The 23,831-nt window shown below is 59.0% G+C and overlaps 1 protein-coding gene across 1 annotated transcript; it reads left to right on the top strand.

The window, feature by feature from the left end:
- Nucleotides 1-5,051: 5,051 nt before the first annotated feature.
- On the top strand, nt 5,052-21,981 carry MOV10 (Mov10 RISC complex RNA helicase). The gene is made up of 22 exons (XM_054026837.1): nt 5,052-5,321; nt 8,229-8,325; nt 8,853-8,971; nt 9,383-9,621; nt 10,148-10,388; nt 12,016-12,114; nt 12,500-12,662; nt 12,828-12,982; nt 13,342-13,518; nt 13,639-13,786; nt 13,951-14,112; nt 14,639-14,742; nt 15,254-15,351; nt 15,674-15,793; nt 16,145-16,247; nt 16,655-16,772; nt 16,875-17,066; nt 17,576-17,650; nt 18,144-18,269; nt 19,662-19,750; nt 20,349-20,470; nt 20,977-21,981. The coding sequence occupies exons 1-22, from the start codon at nt 5,188-5,190 to the stop codon at nt 21,039-21,041; spliced, it is 2,946 nt and encodes a 981-aa protein (XP_053882812.1). The 5' UTR covers nt 5,052-5,187; the 3' UTR covers nt 21,042-21,981.
- Nucleotides 21,982-23,831: the final 1,850 nt, after the last annotated feature.

Genomic DNA, 23,831 nt, shown 5'->3' with positions numbered 1-23,831 from the left:
AAGGAATTGGCGCGGGAAATAGCAGGCCCGTTAGCGATAATATTTAATGAATCTGTAAACTCAGGGGTGGTCCCGTTAGACTGGAGAATAGCTAATGTGGTTCCTATTTTCAAGAAAGGGAAAAAAAGTGATCCGGGTAACTACAGGCCTGTTAGTTTAACATCTGTAGTGTGCAAGGTGCTGGAGAAGATTCTGAAAGAGAAACTAGTTGAGGACCTGGAGGTTAGTGGCAATTGCGATAAATTACAACATGGTTTTACGAAGGGCAGATCGTGCCAAACGAATCTGATCTCCTTCTTTGAGAAAGTAACGGACTTATTAGATAAGGGAAATGCGGTGGACCTAATATACCTGGATTTCAGTAAAGCGTTTGATACAGTACCCCATGAGGAACTATTGGTTAAACTGAAAAACATGGGGATCGATATGAAAATCCAGAGGTGGATAAGGAATTGGTTAATGGGGAGAATGCAGCGGGTCGTATTAAAGGGTGAACTGTCGGGTTGGAGGGAGGTTACTAGTGGAGTGCCTCAAGGTTCGGTTTTGGGACCCATTTTATTTAATCTATTTATAACTGACCTCGGGACCGATTGCAGGAGTGGGCTGATAAAGTTTGCGGATGATACGAAGGTGGGAGGCGTTGTAAATTCGGAGGAGGATAGGGATATCCTGCAGGGAGACTTGAATGAGCTTGTGAATTGGAGTATCAGAAATAGGATGAAATTTAATAGTAAAAAGTGTAAGGTAGTGCATTTGGGGATGACTAATAACAATTTTAGTTACAAGATGGGGACGCATTGGTTAGAAGTAACGGAAGAGGAGAAGGACCTAGGGGTCCTCGTAGACCGCAGGATGACTATGAGTCGACAATGTGACGTGGCGGTGAAAAAAGCCAATGCTGTCTTGGGATGCATTAGGCGAGGTATATCTAGTAGGGATAAGGAGGTCCTGCTCCCGTTGTACAAGGCGCTGGTGAGACCTCACTTGGAGTACTGTGTGCAGTTCTGGTCTCCCATGTTTAAAAAAGATGAACTCAAACTGGAACGGGTGCAGAGAAGGGCCACTAGGATGATCAGAGGAATGGAAAACCTGTCGTATGAAAAGAGACTAGAGGAGCTTGGGTTGTTTAGTCTGACAAAGCGAAGGCTGAGGGGGGATATGATTGCTATCTTTAAATATATTAGAGGGATTAATACAAGGGAGGGAGAAGAATTATTCCAGCTTAGTACTAATGTGGATACGAGAACGAATGGATATAAACTGGCCGTGGGGAAGTTCAGGCTTGAAATTAGACGAAGGTTTTTGACCGTCAGAGGGGTGAAATATTGGAACGGCCTTCCGAGGGAAACGGTGGGGGCGACGGACCTGTCTGGTTTTAAGATTAAGTTAGATAAATTTATGGAGGGAATGGTTTAATGGTAAAACATAGTAGTCAAGGAAAACCAAACAATGGTAGGTAAATCGTATAATGGCTGACAGGGGTCAGGCTGGTGACTCTTGCCTATATGCTCGGGGTCTGACTGATCGCCATTTTTGGGGTCGGGAAGGAATTTTCCTCCAGGGCAGATTGGCCGAGCCTCTGGAGGTTTTTCGCCTTCCTCCGCAGCATGGGGCAGGGATCTCTAGCAGGAGGGTCTCTGCCGATTGAAGTCACCTAAAACAGGATTGGGGACTTCAACAGCAGAGTCCAGGGAAGGGGTAGGGACGGTTTTATGGCCTGCAGCATGCAGGGGGTCAGACTAGATGATCATAATGGTCCCTTCTGACCTTAAAGTCTATGAGTCTATGAGTCTATGAGTGACTCCTGCAAAGGAATAAATGGCATTACACCCAATGCACGGGGACCTACAATAGTTTGCCTAGAAATCTGAATATTTTACAGTCTTCCAGTAGTATCTGAGCCTTATCCACACCCCCGACTCTCTCTGGGGCAGGGAAGTACCATGTCCCTGGTGTACAAGTAGGAAACTGAGGCTCAAAGGCAAAGGGACTTGCCCAAGATCACACTGTGAACAATTGACAGAGTTGGGCATATGACCCTTAGCTCCCAGAAAAAATGCCTTCTCCACAAGGCCAGCCTTCCCTGGTGTATGCAGTGGGCTCGATCAATCTCTCCTCTGTCCTCCCTAACCTGGCTGCCTTTCCCAGAATGCTCCATGGAAGAAAATAGCAACTAACATGGTAATAACTGTTCACCCTGAAGAATGGCCCATTCTTTACACACCCCTCTCCCATAGGTGGGGAATTCTCTGTGCCTGGGCAGCAGGAATATCCCTGGCCCGGCCTGGCTCCAACACTGTCTGAGGCCGGGTCTCCCCCTGCACGATTTAAAACGGCCCGGGGCCCCCACCCACCACCGGTCCAGAGCGGAGCAGCTGTTGCCTGCTCGCTCCACCTGGCTGCCGGCCTGGGGCAGGGGTCTGGGTCTCCCTGCTGCTCCCACCCCAAGTGCCCCTGTGGCCAATGGGAAGCTGTGGGGGCAGTGCCTGGGGGGGGCAGTGTGTGGAGACCCCTTGCTTAGGCGCCCCAGGCAATCGCTGCACCCTCTCCTGCCCCCAAACTCCCTCCCAGAGCCTGCACCTCCTCCCCCTTGCCACACCCCCCACATCCCATCCCAGAGCCTGCACCCCTCACCCCCTGCCCCAGCCTGGAGCCTGAACCCAGCACCCAACGTCCATCCCAGAGCCTGCACCCCAATCCCCAGTCCAGAGCCTGCACCCCAATCCCCAGCCCAGGGCCTGCACCCCAGACCTCCTCCCCACACCCAAACTCCCTCCCAGAGCCTTAGGCAGGTTGGGGGGGCAGGCTCTGCACATTCTGGGCACCACCAAAATTTCTACAAACCTGCCGCCCCTGCCCTCTCCCTAGGCACAAAATCAGCCTGCAAGCGAAGGGATCTTCTGGCTGGCCTCTTCTCTGCTGCCCCTTTCCCCGCCCTTCTCCTGAGGCAGGATAACTTTCGTTTCTCTGAGGGAGGAAACCATCAGCTAGTTTACTTACATCCAGTGACTGAGTCACCAGCCTGTTGATTAGGGTGCACCAGGCTGTGGTAGAGGGTTTTAATTTTTCAAAGGCACTGATCCTTCTGTGCTGGGGAGTCAAAACTACAGAGCTGTAAGATGAGCACAGTACCAATGGGGGGAGGCTCAAAAGTTGGGGCTCACTCTGCTGAGAGCCCCAGAACAGCAAACACAGGCCAAGTTCCGCCCTGTCAAGCCAGAGCTATTGCAGTGAAATCGCGGGGGTAGCAGGATGGCATGTAGCCTTTGTGCTCTGATCCTGCACACACATGAGGAACGGAATGGAATGACTCACATGCACGAAGGTCAACACCTGAATAAGTATTTGCAGAATCCAGGCCCAATTGCTTAAACTTCAAACCTGTATCAAGTGCCCAGTGTGTCTATCAGAATCTGTGATTCCAAAGGTGCAAAATGGACCCTTGGGGAGGCAGTGGGGTCTAATGGCTAGAAGACGGGCCTGGGAGCCAGGAGACCGGGGCTGTCAGTGGCCCAGGCTCTGATCCTGGCTCTACCACTCACCTGCTGGAACACCTGGGGCTCGTCACTTCCCCACCTTGTGCCTCAGTTTCCCCATTTGTAAAATAGGGATAATGATACTGCCCTCCTCCATGAAAGGGTTTGAGAGCCACTGATGGAAAGTGGACTACAACAGCTCGGGATACACTTAGGCGCCCAGGATCAAGCATTGGTTTAGTTAAACTTGATCCCTTATAGAAATAGATTTACAAACATTCTTGGACTGACTCATGGCCAGCAAGATCCACGCAACTATTCTTAGCACTTTCCCGCTAACACGACACACGGCGCTAGTTCTGCGGTCAGAGCAGCCTGTCCCCTAACATCCTTTGGGGACTATGGCTCCAGACAGCAGTGTCTCCAGACTATAATTTAGAAAAAGGAAAGCTAGCCGGATCCGAAATACACTGCGCCAGACTGACTAGCAGCCATATACCCTGGCATCTTGTGGCCACCAAAGAGAGGAGATTTCTCCCTGAGACACCAGGGGAACCAGCCTCAGCATTCAAGCATTTTGCAGAGGTGGCTCAGGCGAGGGGGAGAGCGGAGCCAAAGACGGGGGAAGTAACCCAGCCAAGGTCGCCCAGGGAGCAGCCAGCGACAGAGCTGGGAGGAGAACTCAGCTTCTCCATTACCCCCACCCCCTGCTTGAAAACAGCACAAGGAGCCCACATCACCTCTGGGCGGGACTGCACAGTGCAATATTTGCAGGCAGGCAGGAGACTCCACTAGTACAGAGCACTGCTGCCCATCCCCCCAGCAACACTAGCTGCCTTGGGCACATCAGCCCTGCCTTCCGCTCTCTGCACTGGCTTCCCCACAGTACACCATCTAGGGCCCAGACCTTTGTCCTAATCGGCAAGACGCTCCGCGGCCTGGGCCCTGCGTAGCTAAAAGAGCCTAAAGCTCTGGGACGAAGACCCTGGTTGAAAATTCACCCCTCTGGCACAGCAGAGCCCTCAACAGCAAGGGAAAAGCTCATCAGGGAGGTGGGGGCAGAAACTTCCTTGGGGGGCTGCCAGCGACTGTGGCATGAACTCCCCCAGGAACCAAGGCCCATCCCAAACTCCTCACCCGCTGCTCCAAGGGCAGGCCCGTTGCTTTGACCTGCCCTTTCCAAAATAAACAGAGTAACCTGTATAACATGGATACCAAACAAGCCACAGGCCTGCACGCAACCCTCTGCCCCAGGGCAGCCGGAGAACAAAGGGGTGACTCAGGCAGTGGGGCCCTGTGAGTCCCTGCAGAGAACATTGCCCCAGCCTGGGCTCTGGGCTGAGTCCTGCCAAGCCCTGGGACTTTCTCAGAGTCTCATTCACTCTGCCTTGAAGAGGAGGCTCCTGAGCTCTCCCCCACCCTTTGCAGCTGCTGCTAGAGGGGCTGGCTCCCAGGACCTGGGGGAGAAGGCCGGGTGCCGGCCCAGGGCTGTTCCCACCCCCAGCCCAGGCAGGGGCCTGGCTCCAGGATGCACACAGCCTCTTTCACTTTCGTTTCTGCCTGCTGAGAGTTTGCTATCATCCTCCCTCTTTGATAAGCACTTTGCTGGCAGATTTCACAAGCAGAGGCACTGGCCAGGAGCTGCTGAGCCGGGCCGCCCCACAAGACAGGACAGGAGAAGGTCTGGGGGCGAGCAGCGGAGCCAGAGGAGATGCCCAAGTTCAACTTTCGGGAGAGGAGGGAGTTTGGGGATCAGTTTGTGCAGTTCCTAAAAGACACAGGCAGAGAAGCTGTGAGCAGCCGGGAGGCACTGAGGACCATCTACAATGTGGAGTTCAGGACCAGGTAACAGGAAGCCCTGCAGGGAGGGAGCGGGGTGCGGATGGCTGATCCCTCACCCCAGGAGCACCCCATTGCCCAGGCCTGTTGCTAAGGAGAGCACCTTTCCTCGGCCACATTACCTGAGTCTGGGAGGAGCTGCCAGCCCCGATTTCTGCTTAGCACCCTGCGCACAGGGGCTGGGGACAGCTGCAAACCCCCCTGTATGGAGCATGGCCAGGGTGGGATGGGGCCGGCAGGGCTGGGGGAGGAAGTTTAACTTCAGGGCTGTGGCTGTCAGGAAGCCATCAAACTCCCAAGCAGGGAGAGGAGAGTGTGTGTCACCCCAGACCAGGAAGGAAACTCACCTAGATGTTGAGTGGATTCCTTCCCCACCCTGCTGGGGCTTGCCATTCTGTTAAGATCAAATCCAGGGCACCCCGCCTCTCCCCTGGCTGATGGGGTGCAGCCGGAGCGCTGGCACAGACCCCGACCCAAATCACTCGCTAAGTCAGGCCGGAGAGGTCAGCGCCTCCATCCTGGCTGGGTGGCAGGAAGCAGCGTTGGCCTGGGAAGCCGGGCTTCTAGGCTGTGTTTCTGCGCAGGCCCATGGCTGAATGGTTCCCTGCGTCCTGGGGTGAGATACTGGGCCAGATCCTCACCTGGGGTAGATCAGCCCAGTGCCGCTGGCTTCGGCGCAGCTCCAGCCATTGACACAGGTGAGGCTCTGGCCCATGGTTGCACTGCTGACCCGCCAGCTTCCCCTTTCGCAGGGCTGGCCAAGAGGGGTCCCCTGCTTTGGAGTGTTCCCCTGCCAGCACGACTAAGTCTGGCCCTGGGCACGTGACAGCCCCAGTTAATCATTGGCAGGGGCCAGTCTGCCAAACGGTCAGAAGGCAGCTAAAAATACATACCCGCAAATGAAATACCACCCTGACTTCCCCATCCCGAGCTGGGAGAGGATGTTTTCCTGAGAGATGGGCTCTATTCCAGCAGGAATGAACTCAGCTGTTCCTTGGCCAGTGTTCTACAGGTGCCAGAACAGATGCTCACCCCAGGCCCATCTGGCCTTGGGTCTAGGACTCCGGGTCCTGGGGCTAAGTGCTGTGGGACGGGCTGGGAATGAAAGGAGCCCCTGCCAGCTCTCCTCTGCCTCCTCCCCTGCCAGCAGGCTGAGACACGTAGTGCTGGGGGCCCGGCTCCATTCGGATTCAGTGCCGGTTTCGACCCATCGCAGCAGTAGAGATGGGCCTTGGAACGGGAGGGGGTGGGGCGGACACACAAACACCTCCCAGCCCCCAGGGCTTTGGGGTGTGCGTGGGCCTGTCCAGTGGGACTAGCACTAGCATTTGCAGTGACAAAGGGATGCCTCCGGCGTCAGGGCACAGGCCTCTTGTGCCGTGGGCGGGCGGCAGGCTCAGGAGAGCTCTTGGTTGTTGTGCAGTGACAGCCCTGCGCTGTCCAGGGCAGAGGGGCGTCTGCGGCAGGGCAGCAGAGTCTGGTGCACACCAAGGCCAGGCGGAGGCAGGCCCCAGGGTGCTCAGGCAAGTGCGGGTTGAAGTGTGATTGCTGTCCCAGGCAAACACTCCCCTGCTCCCTCCAGGTAAGTGTTGGGCCTGCTGCTGGGGAGCTCTGCTCAGGCACCATCCCCGGCTCGCCCAGGGCAGCAGGGCGCCTCCGTGGCCCTCATGTACCGGCCGGCAGCCTTTGCTCCAGCCCTTCAGACCCGACTTTGCAAACACTGAGCAAAGCTGCCAGGCCAGCAGCCTCATGGTCCCCCACCCCGGCCTGCGCACTATGGCAATTGGGGGCCCCCACCTTCCCTGTCCCCAGAGTGGAGTCCTACCCCTGGGGGTTGGGTGTGTGGGGGGGGTCGGTCTGTTGAGACTGAGTTCACCCCACAGGGGATCCTGTCCAACGGGACTGGCCTAACTCCCTGCTCCAGCCCATTGGTTCTCTCCACAACATGTGGGCAGCAGGGCCCTACCCCTGCAACCCCCGCCGCCATCCTGGCTGGAAGGTGTGTGCACACGCGCATGTATACACGTGACCCGCCCAGTGGTCGGGGACCCCCTGAGATCCCCCCGTGCAAATGCACCTAGTGCACATTGGCTGATCCGGCCTGACCCCGTCCCCCGGGCAGGGATTATGCCCTTTGCCCATGGTCACAGAGTGAATCGGTGTCATTGCTGGGGAGAGACCCCCCCAGGCTTTGCTCTAACCTCTAGCCAGGCTAAGGCACAGTCTGCCCCAAGTGCTGCCAGGCTCACCCGGCCACAGCACATTGAGGCTACCACCGTCCCCCGCAGCACCAGCCCTGACCCCCAGGCCCTGGGCTTGTTTCCCACTGGAGTTCCTTGTGTGCAGCTGGCTTCACTGGCCAGCCCATCGCTGCAGGAGCAGGGCCTGCTCCCAGGCTAGGCCTGCGCTGGGGAGGGGGAGCGGCTGGATTTGCAGCTGCTACTAACCCCCGGCACTGTGAGCCCAGCCTGGGTTGCAATTGCTGGGGACAGTCGCCCCCCAGGGAAGATGCCAGCGCAAGGGAATGGCAGAGCTCGGGGTGCCCATGCTGCATTCGAGCAATGCCTTGGGGGCTGCTCGTGAGTTGCCCATGCGGCAGGCGGCGGCACAGGATTTGGTTGGAGACCGTGAAGAGTCCCCCACTCGCTGCAGCCGGGACCCCTCTCCCCAGAGCAGAGCACTGCCCTGCTGCTTCCCGGGTGGCAGTGGTACAGCGCCAGGGCTCTCCCTAGCCCATCGCTCTCCTAACACAGCAGCGGGGGAATGCCCCTCGCCCCAAACACTGGCATCGCCCTGCCCCTGCTCCTTTCCCCGCTGCGTCCTGTCAGCTCAGTCACTCCCTGGAGACGCGCCCTGGGCCCAGGCTCTGGGCATCCCGTAGTCACAGACTCTCCCGCTCTGTCGTTTCTGCAGGAATGATACGAAGACGCCCAACTTCTCCTCCATCCTGTTCACACTGGGCCAGAGCGGCCGGGCCGAGGTGCGGGGAGACTTTGTGCGCTTCGGGAAGGTAGGTGCTGCCCACACGGCCCCCAGCTGCCTCTCGGCTCCCCGGGCAGACGAGGGCCTGGCTGCCCAGGTCTGTTCCCAACATCCCTGTGCCCTTGGGGAGCCCTGGGGCCCGTGTCTCCCTCGCTACGGGTAGGATTGTTCCCTGCAGGCCAGGCTCCAGGGCTGGGCTGGCTTGAAGTGGCTCAAGCAGTGGTGCTCCCCGTCCCTGGGCAGGCCGATGCACCTACAGCTCTCACTGCTGGAAAGGGGGTTCCCAGACGCACTCTATTCCGGTTCAGCCTGTGGTCCCCTACTTCATCCCACCCTGAGCCGGGCCTGGCTGCAAGGTGAATACGAGGGAGTGAGCCGCCGAGCCTGCCACCATCAGCTGGTCCGGGGGTTGGAGGGTGCTCCAGTGGGGCTGGCCCGACTGAGCCCAGGGGCTTTGTGAGTCCCCTCTGCTCCCTGCCCCAGCTTCTCAGGGGCTGGAAGCCCCCGCTCCCCTGCCTGCTCCCACCCACCCGGACAATTGCTCTCCTTCCCCAGGTGAAAAAGAAAGTGAAGTTTAGAGATCAGTACTGGACACCCAGGCCAGAGGAGCACCCCACGGACAACCAGCAGGCGGGCACTGATCAGCCTCCCCACAGAGGACGCGCCAAGGAGAGGTACCAAAGCCCAGCGGAGTGCAGCCTGGAGCCCCCCTCACTGTAATAGGGGATGACGAGCTCCTGGACAGGGATCGCCCAGAACAGGCTAAACATTGGCAGCTCATTCCTAGGCTCCACCCCAGTGGGATGGGGCAGCTGTGTGGGCGGGAAGGAAGCAGGAGGGCTAAACAAGGAGTGCCTGCTCCTCTGCGGGCCTGAGCCAAATGCCTCTGAAAATCGACAGGAGTCTTTGCATTGAGGGCATTGGCCCAGCCTCAGAGCCCTGGCAGGGTCAGGACCCCGAGGGACTGCTGCCCAGAGTCTCTGTTGTAACAAGGGGGAAGGGGCTCCTAGGGTAGCCCCGGCCGGCAGAGACGCGGGCCAGCTGGGTCTGTACCTGCACATCCAACCCGCACCCTCTGCCCTCAGAGCGGAGTTCATCGGTGGGAAACACGGGGTGGAGATTCTCTCTGAGCACGACCGGGGGAACGGGCGCATTCGCTTCCCCATCATGCCCAACGAGCCCACAACAGTCAGCATTTGGGTTCAGAACAACGGCACAGAGGAAGTGACGCTGCTAGGGTACAGGGCGCTTCGGAAGCAGCGCGAGATCACCTTCCACGATGAGAGCAAGGTGACCAGACAGCAGCCCCGGGTGTTGCAGCCAGGTAAGAGGGTCCAGCTTCCCCCAGGAGCAGGGTTCTCCTTCACATCTGGTCCCACACTGACCTTCAGCAAAGCTGTGTGACTGGGAAACAGCTGCCGCATTCAAGCCCAGAGGTGGCTGCATCACAATAGTGGGCAGTGTGTAGTCCGCCCTCTGTATCCCTTTCTCTGCACCGTCCTGGCTCCCCCATCTGGTGCACGCAGCTTTGGGGAAGCAAGCACAGCAGGTGTAGTTGCCAAGTCATCTGGGTATGTGGGCGAGGGTGGAGCGTAGGGGTGCGAAAGGAGGAACTGCAGGCCCTGCTCACATTCTGCCCTGCCAGCGAACACGGCAGCTATTCTCCCATTCCATCCCCACAGTCACAGACACTCATGGACAGGCGCCTTCCTGGGCGTCTGAGTTAGTGCCAGAGACTTGGCAGAACGTTGCCATGGGGTGAAATGCCCAAGGCCCCCTGGGAGGGTGGGGAAGCACGTGGGGACCCCGGAAGCGGGAGCTCCCTGTTCACACATCCCTTTTAACTGCAGGAGACTCTTACTCGATCGAGGCGCGGTGCCTGACTCAGCACTATGGTTACTATCCTGTCACTGTGCTGTTCGAGTTCACCAAGGAGCAGGACGGGCCCTTCAGCATCGGCCGGTTCGTGTCGGCTGTAGCCAACAGCCGGCTGGCTGAGGAGCTGGGGCCCACTGCACCATACAGGCCTTACCAGGCCAACCTGAGGAAGACGGTCACATTCATCACAGAGGATGGCGTCCCTCCCGACAGGTACACGGGGAGAGTTGGGCCGGGCAGCTTGTGCCCAGCACCATTGGCTGAAGGGACGGATACGGGTGCAAAACGGGTTGGAAAACCGTTCCCAGAGAGTAGTTATCAGTGGTTCACAGTCATGCTGGAAGGGCATAACGAGTGGGGTTCCACAAGGATCGGTTCTGTGTCCGGTTCTGTTCAATATCTTCACCAATGATTTAGATAATGGCATAGAGAGTACACTTCTAAAGTTTGTGGACGATACTAAGCTGGGAGGGGTTGCAAGTGCTTTGGAGGATAGGATTAAAATTCAAAATGATCTGGACAAACTGGAGAAATGGTCTGAAGTAAATAGGATGAAATTCAATAAGGACAAATGCAAAGTACTCCACTTAGGAAGGAACAATCAGTTGCACACATACAAAATGGGAAATGACTGCCTAGGAAGGAGTACTGTGGAAAGGGATCTGGGGTTCATAGTGGATCACAAGCTAAATATGAGGCAACAGTGTAAGACTGTTGCAAAAAAAGTGAAGATCTTTCTGGGAAGTATTAGCAGGAGTGTTGTAAGCAAGACAGGAGAAGTAATTATTCTGCTCTACTCCACGCAGATAAGGCCTCAACTGGAGTATTGTGTCCAGTTCTGGGTGCCACATTTCAGGAAAGATGTGGACAAATTGGAAAAAAGTCCAGAGAAAAGCAACAACAACAACAACAAAAAATGATTAAAGGTTTAGAAAACATGACCTGTGAGGGAAGATTGAAAAAATTGGGTTTGTTTAGTCTGGAGAAGAGAAGACTGAGAGGGGACATGATAACAGTTTTCAAGTACATAAAAGCTTGTTACAAGGAGGAGGGAGAAAAATTGTTTCTCTTAACCTCTGAGGATAGGACAAGAAGCAATGGGCTTAAATTGCAGCAAGGGCAGTTTAGGTTGAACATTAGGAAAAACTTCCTAACTGTCAGGGTGGTTAAGCACTGGAATAACCAATTGCCCAGGGAGGTTGTGGAATCACCATCACCAGAGATTTTTAAGAGCAGGTTGGACAAACACCTGTCAGGGAAGGTCTAGATAATACCTAGTCCTGCCTTGAGTGCAGGGGACTGGACTAGATGACCTCTCAAGGTCCCTTCCAGTCCTATGATTCTTTGTGCAGCTGGGATCCAACCCCATTCCCTAGCCAGGGCAAAAGCACCTACTGGGCTTTTATAGAGCCAAAGGGACCGTTGGCTCATCTAGTCTGAGCCCCTGGATAGCACAGGCTTGCCTCTGCCCCAGGACCCCCAGGCTGAGCCCAGTAACTTGTGTTTGGTTAAAGCATCTTCCAGTCAAGAGCTGAAGAATTCATCACGTCCAGTGGCTGATCACCGGCTGTGTTACCCAGTGGTGCCTTGTTTCCAGTTGGAATTTGCTTGGCATCAGCTTTCAGCCATCGGTGCTTGTTCTGTGCTAGATGAACGAGCCCTTTAGTTCCTGGTAGTTGCACCCCGGGGAGGTGACCCAGCCACTTCTCCATCTTCTGGGGGTGGAGACCCAGTGTCCCCCTGCCTGAGCCCCCATGCTGGAGTCTGTCCCACCAGCTGGGCAGGGCGAGGAGCTCACTCCCACAGAGCCCTGCAGTAACCCTGCATCTCGTCTGCCTAGCTCCCAGCACCCCGAGCTTAAGCAGCTGATCCCGCTGGGCTTCTACAACTACCCAAAGTACCTGCAGGACATGGTCAACGCCGAGCGCAGCAAGCTGCGGTGAGTGCTCGGGGGTGGGGTGGAGGAGGTTCACTGCACTGGTGGCCTCATTGACCTCCCAAGGAAGGGCGCCTTCTCCCGCGCAGCCATGGGGCCCAGCCCCCCTTAGCCAGAAGCCCCCACCTGCCCTTAGCTGAGCTGCCCGGAAAGCAGGGCCTCAGGGTTCCTGGCGCTGGGGCCCGGCAGGGGTTTCTCCTCCTAGACACTAAGTCTCAGGGACACACAACAGCCTTTACTGGCCACTGCTTGCCCGGCCCCTTGCCTCCGAGGCCCAGACACGCCGCAGGGCGCCTGGAGCTTGCTGCCTCGTCTCTTGTGCCGGCTAGCCCAGCCCCGCAGTGCCCGGCGAGGTCAGGATAACCTCTGGCTGGCACCGGCCCTGCAGGAAGTCCCTGGCGGCCGAGCTTCAGTTTGAGAACTACCAGGAGAAGTTCCAGCTGCTGCTGCACCTGGAGGAGCTCCAGATGGAGGTGGACATCCGGCGCTATGATATGCAGGACGTCCCGATGGTGAAGGACACTCAGAACAAGAGGCTGCTCATCCTGGAGGTGAGAGCCAAGGCCTGATGGCCGTGCCTGTCCCTTCAGCGCGCCCCCTCCTCTCATGTCTGGGCTGCCAGCAGGGAGGGTGGGGTCCGCAGGACAGTTGGCTGCCAGGGGACCACAGCCAAGCATGCTCCCTGCTGAACTGCCCCTTCTCTGCTCTGTCCCTAGGTCCCCGGCGTGGCAGAGAACCGCCCGTCCGTGCTGAGGGGCGATCACCTGTTTGTCACCCGAAGCGAGCAGCGCACCTTGCCCCAGCTCATCCAGTACAAGGGCTACGTGCATGCCGTGGAGCTGGAGAGGGTCAAGCTGGGCTTTTCCCCCAAGTGCGTCGCGCCCGGGTCCCTGGGGGGCTCGGGCCAGTGTCCGGGGTGGGGGGAGGGGAAGCTGGGCCCTGACTGGTGGCACCGAGGGGTCTGCATGGAACCAGACTGGAGGGGCTGAGGCCAGGTCCAAGGCAGCTGCCTGATGCAAGCCAAGCAGCTCCTGCTGTTAGCGCTGACGGGTGACTACCTGGGGGAGTGCAGCAGAGGGGGAGGTGCTGTGCTGTGGGGCGCAGGATCGCCAGCCTGAGAAGGGCTGGGGGTGGGAACCACGCAGAGTAGGGGGAAGAGTGGGCCTGGGCAGGACGGTGCCCGGGGAGGGGTGCCCAGTGCTCTGTCCAACCCTCTTCGCCCTTTTTCAGCCTGCTGGCGAGCTTCGTGAATAACCTGAAGTTCGATGTGACCTTTACCTTCAACCGGCTGCCGCTGCGGGTGCAGCACCGGGCCGTGGAGCTAGCCAAGGAGAGGAACCTGGGCGATATCCTCTTCCCGTCCTTCTCGTACAGAGAGTCTCTCCTCCACGAGGGAGGCCGGCTCAAGTGAGTGCCTGGCCTCAGAGGAGAGGCACTCGGGGGGATGGCTGTGTGGGGAGCGGGGTGGTCACACGCAGCAGGGCCTGGCCTTCCCCTCAGCACCTGCCTGGCTCCATTTCCCCTCAGGCTGTTTGACCGGAGCCTGGAGACCAACCAGGAGCAGTACGATGCTGTGCAGCAGATCGTGACAGGGATGTCCAGGCCGGCACCATACATCATCTTCGGGCCACCAGGGACCGGCAAGACCGTCACCGTGGTGGAGGCCATCAAACAGGTGAGGGGTCCCCTGGCATCTCAGTCCAGAGCAATCACCTGGTCCAATTGCCAGAGGGGCCAAGCACTGGCACCCGGGTCTGGGCAGCTGGCCCACAGCCCCTCTCTCCCCTCCACATCCATTTCCTCCTGCCTGGGCTGCTACGCTCTTCCTCTCCCGCTCAGGTGGTCACGTGCATCAAGGACTCCCATGTCTTGGCCTGTGCACCCTCCAACAGCGCCTCGGACCTGCTCTGCCAGCGCCTGCTGAAACACCTGGACAAGGGCAGCATCTATAGGATCAACGCCAGCAGCAGGGACTATCACCAAGTGCCGGAGGAAATCAAGGTACGTGTGCACCCCTGGCACCCCAAGAGACATCGCCCGTAGAGCTGGGCAGGAATTTCCTGTCTGAAGGATTTTATGAGGGCAGATGCCCTTTAGCACACTTCAAATTTTCCATGGGAAAATTGAAATTGGGGGTGGAAATCAGTTTTCCATTGGGAAAAATAGGACAGCCCGCCTGGAAGACTCCTGTCAGTTTCACTTTCTACAGACAGGCACAGAGTGAAATTGATGACAGCTTCCCAGGCAGACCTCTCAAGCTGAAAAATGCCAAACATTTTTTTCAAAACTCTCATTTCCTTATGGGAAGGGACTTCTATGTTCCAGCAGCTGTAGTCACCTCCCCAGGCTGCACGGTCGATAGGCGTCCCTGCCCTCCCTGCAGGACCCTCAGGTCACCCGCCAAGATGCACATGCCATTGCCAGTTGTCTCAGGGCTTTATGGAGGGAGAGGCGTCTGCCCCCAACTTCCCCAAGGGAAACACAGCTCCGATCCCAGACCTTGTCTAAATGCTCTTGGTGTTCGTAGCCCTGCTGTAACTGGGACGATGCCCAGCAGTGCCACGTGTACCCAAGCAAGGAGAAGCTGCAGCACTACCGGGTCATCATCACCACCCTGGTGACAGCAGGACGGTAGGAGGGGTCCGGGGCAAACGGCACCAGGGTGGGGCTGGGGGGCCCAAATCACTTCTGATGAATGCGACTGTGCTGGGGGACCATAGTAGGGATGTGATTGGGGGGCACGTGCCTGTGCGGGGGGAAGAGAAGGGAATTCTTTGGGCAGCGTTTACCGGGGGAAGGGACGTAACAGAGAAATGTGGGCGGGGGCTGACCGGAGGGCACAGGAGGGGGGCACATCATCAGGTTGGATGTATTGGACACTTTCTGGTGTCTCCATTTGTAAAAGGGGAGGGCCAGCCCCTCAGACTCCGGGGGGAGGAGTACTCTCCCTGCCCAGCCCTGGGCATGGCCGTGGAAACCCCTGCTCAGGGACGGGAGGGGGGAATCGCCGTGCTCAGGAGGGGGCCAGCAGCATGGACAGGTCCCACAGGAGGCCTTTGGGCAGCAGTCTGGCTATGCAGGTGGCAGAGCAGGGAGCCAGCATTGTACAGGCTTGTTCACTGCCTCTCCCTGTCCCCCGCAGGCTGGTAACGGCCCAGTTCCCTGACGGCCATTTCTCCCACGTCTTCATCGACGAGTGCGGCCACGCGGTGGAGCCGGAGTGCCTGGTTGCCATCGCAGGTGAGTAGGAGTCTGGGGATGGGAGCACTGCACCCCCCCAGGCATCGCCTCATCCACCCTGCCCCACATGCCTCGGAGCCGGCTGTCTCACTCCTGCTCAGACAGGTGGCCAGCGCCTGCTGCTGGCGGCAGATTCCAGGCCCTGGATGCAGCCTCTTCTCTGCGCTGTAAGCTCGGGAGGAGCCCCCCCATGCTGCTCGGAGCAGATACAGCCGTGATGGGGCCCTTCGGCGGCTCCTTGCCGTGCAGGGATCAGTCAGTGACCTGCCTGGGCGTGGATCTCCTACCCCACCCAGCCACCTCAGCCATCTCTCTGCCCCAGGAATTCTGACACCGATGGACCGGGAGACCAACACCAATGGGGGGCAGCTGGTGTTGGCGGGAGATCCCAAGCAGCTGGGTCCGATCCTGAGGTCCCCACTGGCCATCGAACACGGGTTAGGTGAGTGGAACAGAGGGCGAAGGCACCGGGGGGGAGAGTGGGGAGTTCTCAGACACGCTGATTTGCCCCCAGCTCTCTGCCCCCTCGTCTGGGCTCTGGGGCCACCTGGCTTTGCACAGCCCCTGCAATAGCCCGTTAGTGACCCTGGGCACCTCTGGAGAGCAGAGAGAGGCCCGCTCCCTGATAAGCGGGTGAAAGTCTCCCCCAGGAGAGTCACTGAAGCTCCTGCCCCCTGCTCAGAGAGGCGCAGGCCAGGCTGCGACAGGCCGGACCCTGTGGGGCTGCTCGTAGGGGGCACGGTCCCAGGCCACGGGGGGTCGCTGGTAACCAGGGCATCACTCTCTCTTGCAGAGGTCTCGCTGCTGGAGAGGCTCATGAAGCACAACTCCCTGTACCAAAAGGGAGCCGAGAGCTACGACCCTCAGTTTGTCACCAAGTTACTGCGGAACTACAGGTGCCATATCCACCCTGCCGGGACTGACACTGCGGCGTGCAGGAGCCGTGAGGGCTGTCGGAGCTGGGCTACCGGCGGCAAAGGCTTCCAGCCCCCGTTCTGCTGGCTCAGCCCGGGATGCTCGTGTCTGTCCATCTGTCTGATACCCACCTGCCTGGCGTGGGGCTCCTTTAATAGTCACCCCAGGGCAAGAGGCGTTGGATGGAACAATCTGAATTCCTGGGTTCTGCCCTCCCTGCCCGGAAGCCTGGCCATGGCCGCTCTGTGCCCAGGGCAGAGGTCGCTAGGGCCCCTCCTGTTGCTGGTGAGGTGGGAGGGGGCCTCAGGGAAGCAAGGCTGCGGCAGCGCGGGTGAGTCTGAGGAGCAGCCGAGCACCCCTGGAAATGCTGTTGCTGCTCCTTCCCCAGGTCCCACGCCGCCCTTCTTGAAATCCCCAACCAGAAGTTCTACGATGGGGAGCTGCAGGAGTGTGCCGACCGCCTCATCAGCTATTCCTACTGCACCTGGGAGGAGCTGCCCACGCAGGTGAGGGCGGGGCGGGGAGCAGGCACCCAGCCTAGCCCCCATCCCGGGCAGGGCAGCGCCATGGGGCTAGCTGCAGCCCTGACCGTGGTGCTCTCCCTCCAGGGCTTCCCGATCATCTTCCACGGAGTGTCCGGGGAGGACCAGCGAGAGGGTAACAGCCCCTCGTTCTTCAACACGTTGGAGGTCGAAGCCCTGGTCACCTACCTCAAGAAACTGCTGCAGAGTCAGGGCAAGCGGGGCCGCTCCAGGATCTCCCCCAAGGAGATTGGTATCATCTCCCCCTACAGGAAGCAGGTGAGATGCAGCCCGGCCCCCAGGGCTGCCTTCCCCACGCACCACGAGCCCTGCAGAGAGGCCGGCAGTCCAGCCCTGAGCTCCCCCATCCCAGGCTCCTCAGCCCCACACGCCGTCTCCCTGCTGCACCCCATCAAGCCCCACTCTGCTGAGTATCTGGACAGAGGGCGCAGTGCCCCATGTGGGGGAGCCCCCTTGGGGCAGGGGCCAGGAGCCCTGGGGAATTGCCCCAGACGGAGGGACCTGCCGGATGGGGCCGGGGAACCCCAGCGGCGTTCTCTGGTCAGTCGCATGGGAACGACACAGAGCAGAAGCCTGCCTGGCACTTTGCTGAGGGGTCGAGGGCATTAGCTCAGTGAGATGGCGGAGACCAAATAGGAGGGTTAGGGCGAGACATGGCGGCCATCGCAAGGGCCTACAGGCTGTGAGAGGAACAAGCACGGGGCTGGGAGCCAGGAGCTCCTGAAGGCGGCGGGAGTCACATCCACTCCTCCCTCGGTCCTCCCCAGGTAGAGAAGATCAGACAAGCCATCACCAAAAAGGATGGAGACCTGATGAAGCTCCCAGACATCAAGGAGCTGAAGGTAAGTCCCTCCCACCCCCCATCCCTCTGGCCACACCTGGAGTAATGGCTATGGCCTGGCAGCTACGCCAACAGCCACACACAGCCTGAGGGCAGACTGTCCCAGCTCAGCGGTGGGACTCGCTTGGCGCTGGGCCAGGGGGCAGCTCTCCACCAGGAGACACCAGGCCAGCCTGGGGCCCTCCATCCCTTGGGCTTGCAGGGCAGCATGCTCCGGCCATGCGGAGAGGGCACCTGTAGCCTGCATCCCCTGGGAAGAAGAGGGGCCCTGCATCTCCTTTGTGAGCCCTGCAGCCAGAGCGCTGGGGCGAGACAGGCTCCGTCCAGCTCCCGCATCGGCCAGAGTCGCAAAAGCAGGGGAGGAGGTTGAGGGGACGCTCTGCCCCGCAGGGTCCCCGCACAGCTGGGTGTGCGACCGGCTCCGGGGGAGGCGGGGGTGTGCGAGGGAGGCTGCCAACGGAGGATGGAGATTCCTGCCCTCTGCTCTCTGCTAGGTGGGCTCTGTGGAGGAGTTCCAGGGCCAGGAGCGGCGTGTGCTCCTCATCTCCACCGTGCGCAGCTGCACCGAGTACCTCAGCATGGACGAAGATTTCAAACTGGGCTTCCTCAAGAACCCCAAGGTAGGTGCCCGCCCCTGCTGCCTCTCTGGCCCCAAGGAGACTGTGGAGCCCTGAGGGCAGTCGCGGGCTCTCAGATGGGATGTAGAGCTGCCAGCCATCCCCAGTCCATCTCCCTCACTGCCCGCCCCCCACCGCTCCCCCTGGTTTCACAGGCCATGGCTGAGTCATGGTGGAAAATGAGCTCCAAGCTGCTTTGCAGCCGTGGACAGGAAGCGTGGGCTAGTGGGCAGAGCAGGGCCAGGACTCTGGGTCCCATTCCAGGCTCTGCTAGTGACCAGCTGCATGACCTCAGGAAGCAAATCCAAGCCCCATAACCTCAAAGCCCTCCAAGGCCCCAGTCACACAGCCCTTCCCCCAGCCTGCCCTGGGGACAGCACCTGGGAGACACGCCTGCCCTTGCTCCAGGGGCCACGGGCCACTAGCCCCAGGACAGGCGGGCAAGTGAGGCTGTGCTCGCAGTAGGGCCCGTTCTCCAGCTCAGGGGCACTAGAACCGCACAGCTCCGGCATTCCCCCCCCTGCATCCAAAGCCCCGGGCAGAGCCGGCTCCCACAGGGCCAGGCTGCCTAGCACCCAGGTCAGCCCCACAGGCCTGGCCTCCCGCACAGACAAACCAGCTCGCTCTGCCGGGGAGCCAGGAATCCTCCCAGCCCCCCAGGCTCTCTGCTCACCTTGGGGCAGCTGCAGCTGCTTGGCCAAGGGGCCGAACGTCCGGCAGAGCCTGGAGCACTTGCGCCAGCTGAAGCAGACTGTGCCTGGCCTGGGCAGCGCGCTCTGGCCCAGGACAGGGCAAGCCGTGTGGCTCGTCAGAACCACTCACTCCAAACCCTCCCTCGCACCTGAGCCTCATCAGCAGTGACCAGCGCTGATCCCAGCAGAGCCCTTCCCCACACCACTTCCTGTGGGGGCGGGGGTGGTCGGTGGAAAGGAACACCCTTTAACCCCTTCCTGTCTGGGCAGGAGGCGGGGAGGCTGGGTGTGTGCGGAGAGCCCTTCTGCCCCTGACACGGTTGTGTGCAGTTGTCTGGCCAAGCGAGAAGCAAAGCCCGTGACCAAACGTAGCAGAGCTGCACGTGGGCCAGGCCCTTCTCAGGACACAGCGTTCCCGGTAGGTGCAGTGCCGGTGGGGTAGACGGGGCTCAGACTATCAGCTAGCCCTGCTCAGAGCTAATCTAGTCAGTCACAGTGAAACCCAGCCGTGGAGCTGCACCTTAGGGAATCACAGATCCTATTCCGGACACTGCCCCACCCCTCCCCATTAGCCCACTGACAGCCAGAAAGTGCTGGGGCTACGGACCGGCACTAGAGCTGGGCTGGCTCTCCTGCCACCCTGGGGGGGCGAGGGAGCTGTTTCCTGCAGGGCGAGCGGCCTCATCCTGCTCTCTCTGTTTAGAGGTTCAATGTAGCCATCACCAGAGCCAAGGCTCTGTTAATAATCGTGGGCAACCCGACCGTACTCAGCAAGGATCCTCACTGGAACACGTAAGTTGCATCCTGCAGCCTCCTCCTTCCCTGTCCTCTGCCTCTTCCCAGGGCCCAGTGGGCTCCCCCGTCCCGCAAAGCAAGTGGACCCCTTCTCTGGCCTGCAACGCAGCACCCCGTTTGCAGGGGTTAGCACGGCACCTGCCGTACCATGCCAGGGGCCTTTAGGTGGCTGCTCAGATGCCAGCCTGCAACCAGGCCCCCTGGCGGTGGGAGCCGCTCTGAGTTCACTAGCAGAGAGTGGGACTTGCACTGGGCTGGGAAGGTTGGTAGATCTGGAGGGGGCGACACACTTCTCTTGGGATCAGGACGGAGCCAGTAACCCAGCAGCATGCTGGGTGGGGGTGGGGGTGGGACCATCTTTTGAATGAGACGTTTAAACCCTGTTCCAAGCCCTTGCCACTTGTGGTCGTTAAAGAGCCCAGGGCACTTTCTGTAAGCGAGGGATGAGTGCTGGGGCCTGGTGAAATCCTAGCCAAGGTGTCACCCTTCTGCCCCCGTAGTTAGGACAGAAAGGGTAGCATTGCCCTGCACGGTTCAGTTGCTGAGGAGGAGGGCCGTGCCTAGGGCTAATGGACACCTTTGGTTGTACCTGCAGGTTTCTCAGGTACTGTACAGCGAAGGGTGGCTACACGGGGTGCCCCTACGCTGAAGAGAGCCTGGAAGAGGATATCCTGCTGGAGGAGCTTAGCTCCCTTCACTTGAGCACACAGTCAGCAGGTGAGAGCAGCACAAGCTTGCACCCAGCCTGGGTCCAACAGGGCAGCCCTCTCCCCAGCTCTGCGGGGGGTGGGATATGGCCTGGCTGCAAGGGCATTTTGAGACCCAGTGGCATGACTTGTAGCTCAGTCATGCCCTCTGCTGGTGTCCCGCTGACAGGCTCAGCCTGTGTGGGGGGGGAGCAGCGGGGGCTGGGGGGCACAGGTGTACTTTATTGCAAAGCAGACAAGCGTTGGCCCGGCGTTCACTTCCCAGAATCCCCCTTGTGGGCAGCCTCGGTAGAGCGTCCATGCCGCTGCCGCACCTCTTTGGGATCTCTCAGGGCGACTGCAGGCTCCTGCCCCTGCCACCAGTCCTGACCTCCTTCCGGAGAAAGGAGGGAGCTGAGAGGGGGCTCTGCTCTCCCCCTCCTGTGCCCTACGCAGACGCTGCCCTGCTCCCCACCCCCAGCCTGCCTGGGCGCTGCTCTGGTCCCCCTCTCACAGCCGGCCGGCGTCTCTCTGCAGGGAACCAGCTCGGGGAGAGCCACACCCAGCAGCAAGTGGAGCCGGAGTGGAGACACGAGCACTGAGGCATCGCCTGCAGTTCGTCCTACTGCCATGTCAGCACCAGCAGGGCATCTCCTCCCTCGCTCAGCAACTGCCCTTTGCCCTCTGTCTGGTCCCCTCAGCCACCTCGCTCGCTGCCGGGGGCTTTCCAAGCGCACGGGGTGGGGCAGAGGAGGGGAACGGTGCAAGGACTGAACTGGGAGCATAGCCCCGACTCTACCCACTATCCCAACGCCCACCTCTCACATGGACCCAGCCCCGTCTCCTACCCATTAGCCTGGCACCCACCTCTGCCCTTGTCTGGTCTATGTAGGCTCCTCCCTGTAGGATCTGGGCCCAGCCCTGGGGCCTGCTCGCTAACCTGAGCCAGTGCGATTGTGTAACTCTTGGAAGCACAAGGGCAGCTCGAGACGGAAACTGCTCCGCTTGGCCGTGTGAGGGGTTTGTTTGCACCGTCTCTCCCCGGCCCCTCTCTGGCCACTGTGGGGAAGGGGAGCCGCAGCAGGAAGCCCTGCCTGTTTGCCGGCATTGCCACACAATGGTTTAAACGATTTTACATCCAATTTTTGGGAAAAGACTCTTTTTAAAAAAAAATTCCCACTGCGTGGCGAACCTGACCGGCCCAAACCAGCCCTGCAGACACCAGCAACGCTGCGACGGAGAGACAACTTCCACCTTGGATCACGTTTTCCACACGTGGAGACCGGCTTTTGAAAATCAAATTCCCAGCTACTGGTCAACCGAACACTCTCCTGCGAACTAGAGCCATTTCCAGAGCCCAGCTGCAGGGCCTGGAGCCACTGCCGAGTGGCTGGCTACAGCCCTGCTCAGGTGTTGCTGTGATGCTGACTAACTGCTGGTTAGCACAGGGGGACCAGCTGGGCTGTAGCTTCCTGGCCAACAGGCCCCGTGCACTGCCCTGCAGGCAAGCTGTTCGATGGTGCTCCAAAATAAAGGGTGAGGAAACCACTGGTGCTTGTCTGTACAGCGCTAAAGCAGTCTCAGCTGGCCTCGGGCGGCTGGGCACCGCTTCCAGGGGACGGGGGAGCCGGATTTGCATGTGGAGCACATTGCTGCTGGCAGAAGCAACGGCAGGGGGCAGCGCTGGGCATTGTTTACAGGGGAAGGATAATACGAAGCTGGGGAAGGGTCAAGTTGGGGGCCAGTATGTTCCCCCTTCCTGGAGTCTCAAGAGGCTTAGGAGATAAACCTGGGCTCATGGCAGGGGCAGAGGTAAGGTAGGCAAGAGTCATGTCACCGGGTGTGTTCAACTTTCCCTTCCCGGCATTGTCTCTGCCTGAGAGAGAATCGCTCTGCCTCCCTCCCGCTCAGCTGCGGTTCATGCTCTGTCTGGGGCTGAGAACGCTGCTCTTTGTGCCATTCACAGCCCTATAACTCAGCTAGTGAATTATGGGAGCAGCTGGTGCAGGGGTAGCCTGGGATGCTGAATGAGGCACCACCAGCTGAGCCCAGCCTCTTCCCTTGCTGGTTGATTGCCTGCCAGGGAGACATAAAGCGGGCACGGGGAGTGTTTTCCTTACTCAGAGCTGGGCTCTGGTGCATCTCCTGGCTTTTCTCATTGGCTGGAGCTATTCGTGTGAGGGAGTTCAGAGTCTGGTCAGGGATTCCCAGGCTAGCTGGCTACATCACTCCTCTGGGGCTCAGCTGGAACCCAAAGCCTTTGTCTCAAAGGGGCGGGGGTGTTAGGAAGAAGGACTTGAAGTGGCTGTAAGGGGAAGGGGCATGGGTTTTTCCACCTTGCGTGTAATGATGGGCTGGTCACAGCAGTTGCCTGTCTGCAACTAGAGAAGTCCCACTTGTTAAATGACAAGTATGTTGACTACAGCACCATCTGTCAAGCATCAAGGCTCATCAGCTGTCCAATTCATTGTCACTCTCATGACTAACACCAGTGACTTGTGAAAGGAGAAGGGCCTGTCTATGCTGCAATCTGGTGTAACTGCAGCACCTGTAGCCATAGTTGAACTAGCAGGGTACTGACAGTAGGGACTTCAGCAGGGACCATACCAGCCCACCTTGGGTCCTCCCACTGGCAGCGAGCCCCACTGCAGTGTGCTGTGACTGGCTAAAAGTCTGGTCACTGCTTCTCTCACAGCTCCAGTTCAGGAGTGTGGGGAGATCCTTGCTGGTAAGAGGCTTTGGCTCATGGGAGTTTTATGTTGAGAGCAGCAGTTATGGAGCACATGGTCTCTTTCCTTCGCTCATGGCCCTAGAGGAGTGTGCATTGCTTGCCGCAGGCTAGGAATGTGCTGCTAAGACCCTGTCAAATGCTGCTCTGAGGGAACAGGCTCCCAAACCAGAGAGGGGTGGGCAATCAGGGGCATCTCAGACCATTCACAAATAATTAGCCCCCAAATGGGCAGGGGAGGCGAGTAACCCAGCACTGAGAGGGCATTCACCAGTGCAGCAGACACGCAACGCTATCAGGTTTGCCTTACTAGGCATTTGTATTGCTTTCTGTCTCCACTCCTGCTGGCCACCAACAGGACAGGGCAACAGAAAGGGCTGTACTGTTCCCCAAGATGTTTTCTGGGCATGCTGCAATGTGGTATGTCTTCATTTCAAACATCCCCCTTCTCTCTGCTCAGAGGGAGGAGAGAAGACAAACTCCTAGTGCCTGAAAATCCCGTGAAAAATCCCCTACTCTAAACCGAGAGGACAAATTCCTAGTGCCCAAAGATCCCCTACTCTAAACCTGACCTCTTCCAAACATTCAGCCTCATGATGAAAGCAGGCGACAGCATCAGGATGCTCCAGGTCTATTTGCACGGCCTGAACGTACATGTGCATTT

This window comes from Malaclemys terrapin, chromosome 4 (genome assembly GCF_027887155.1).
Source record: "Malaclemys terrapin pileata isolate rMalTer1 chromosome 4, rMalTer1.hap1, whole genome shotgun sequence".
Classification (NCBI taxonomy): Eukaryota; Metazoa; Chordata; order Testudines; family Emydidae; genus Malaclemys; species Malaclemys terrapin.
The sequence above is the reverse complement of the archived record's forward strand: the minus strand, read 5'-3'. Positions and strand labels throughout refer to the sequence as shown.

Excerpts from the sequence above, each read along its gene's own strand:
- MOV10 (XM_054026837.1), top strand. The coding sequence starts at position 5,188 with ATGCCCAAGTTCAACTTTCGGGAGAGGAGGGAGTTTGGGGATCAGTTT. Across the intron at positions 13,787-13,950 it reads TGGTGGAGGCCATCAAACAG|GTGGTCACGTGCATCAAGGA; the intron begins GTGAGGGGTCCC and ends TCTCCCGCTCAG. Across the intron at positions 14,113-14,638 it reads AAGTGCCGGAGGAAATCAAG|CCCTGCTGTAACTGGGACGA; the intron begins GTACGTGTGCAC and ends TGGTGTTCGTAG.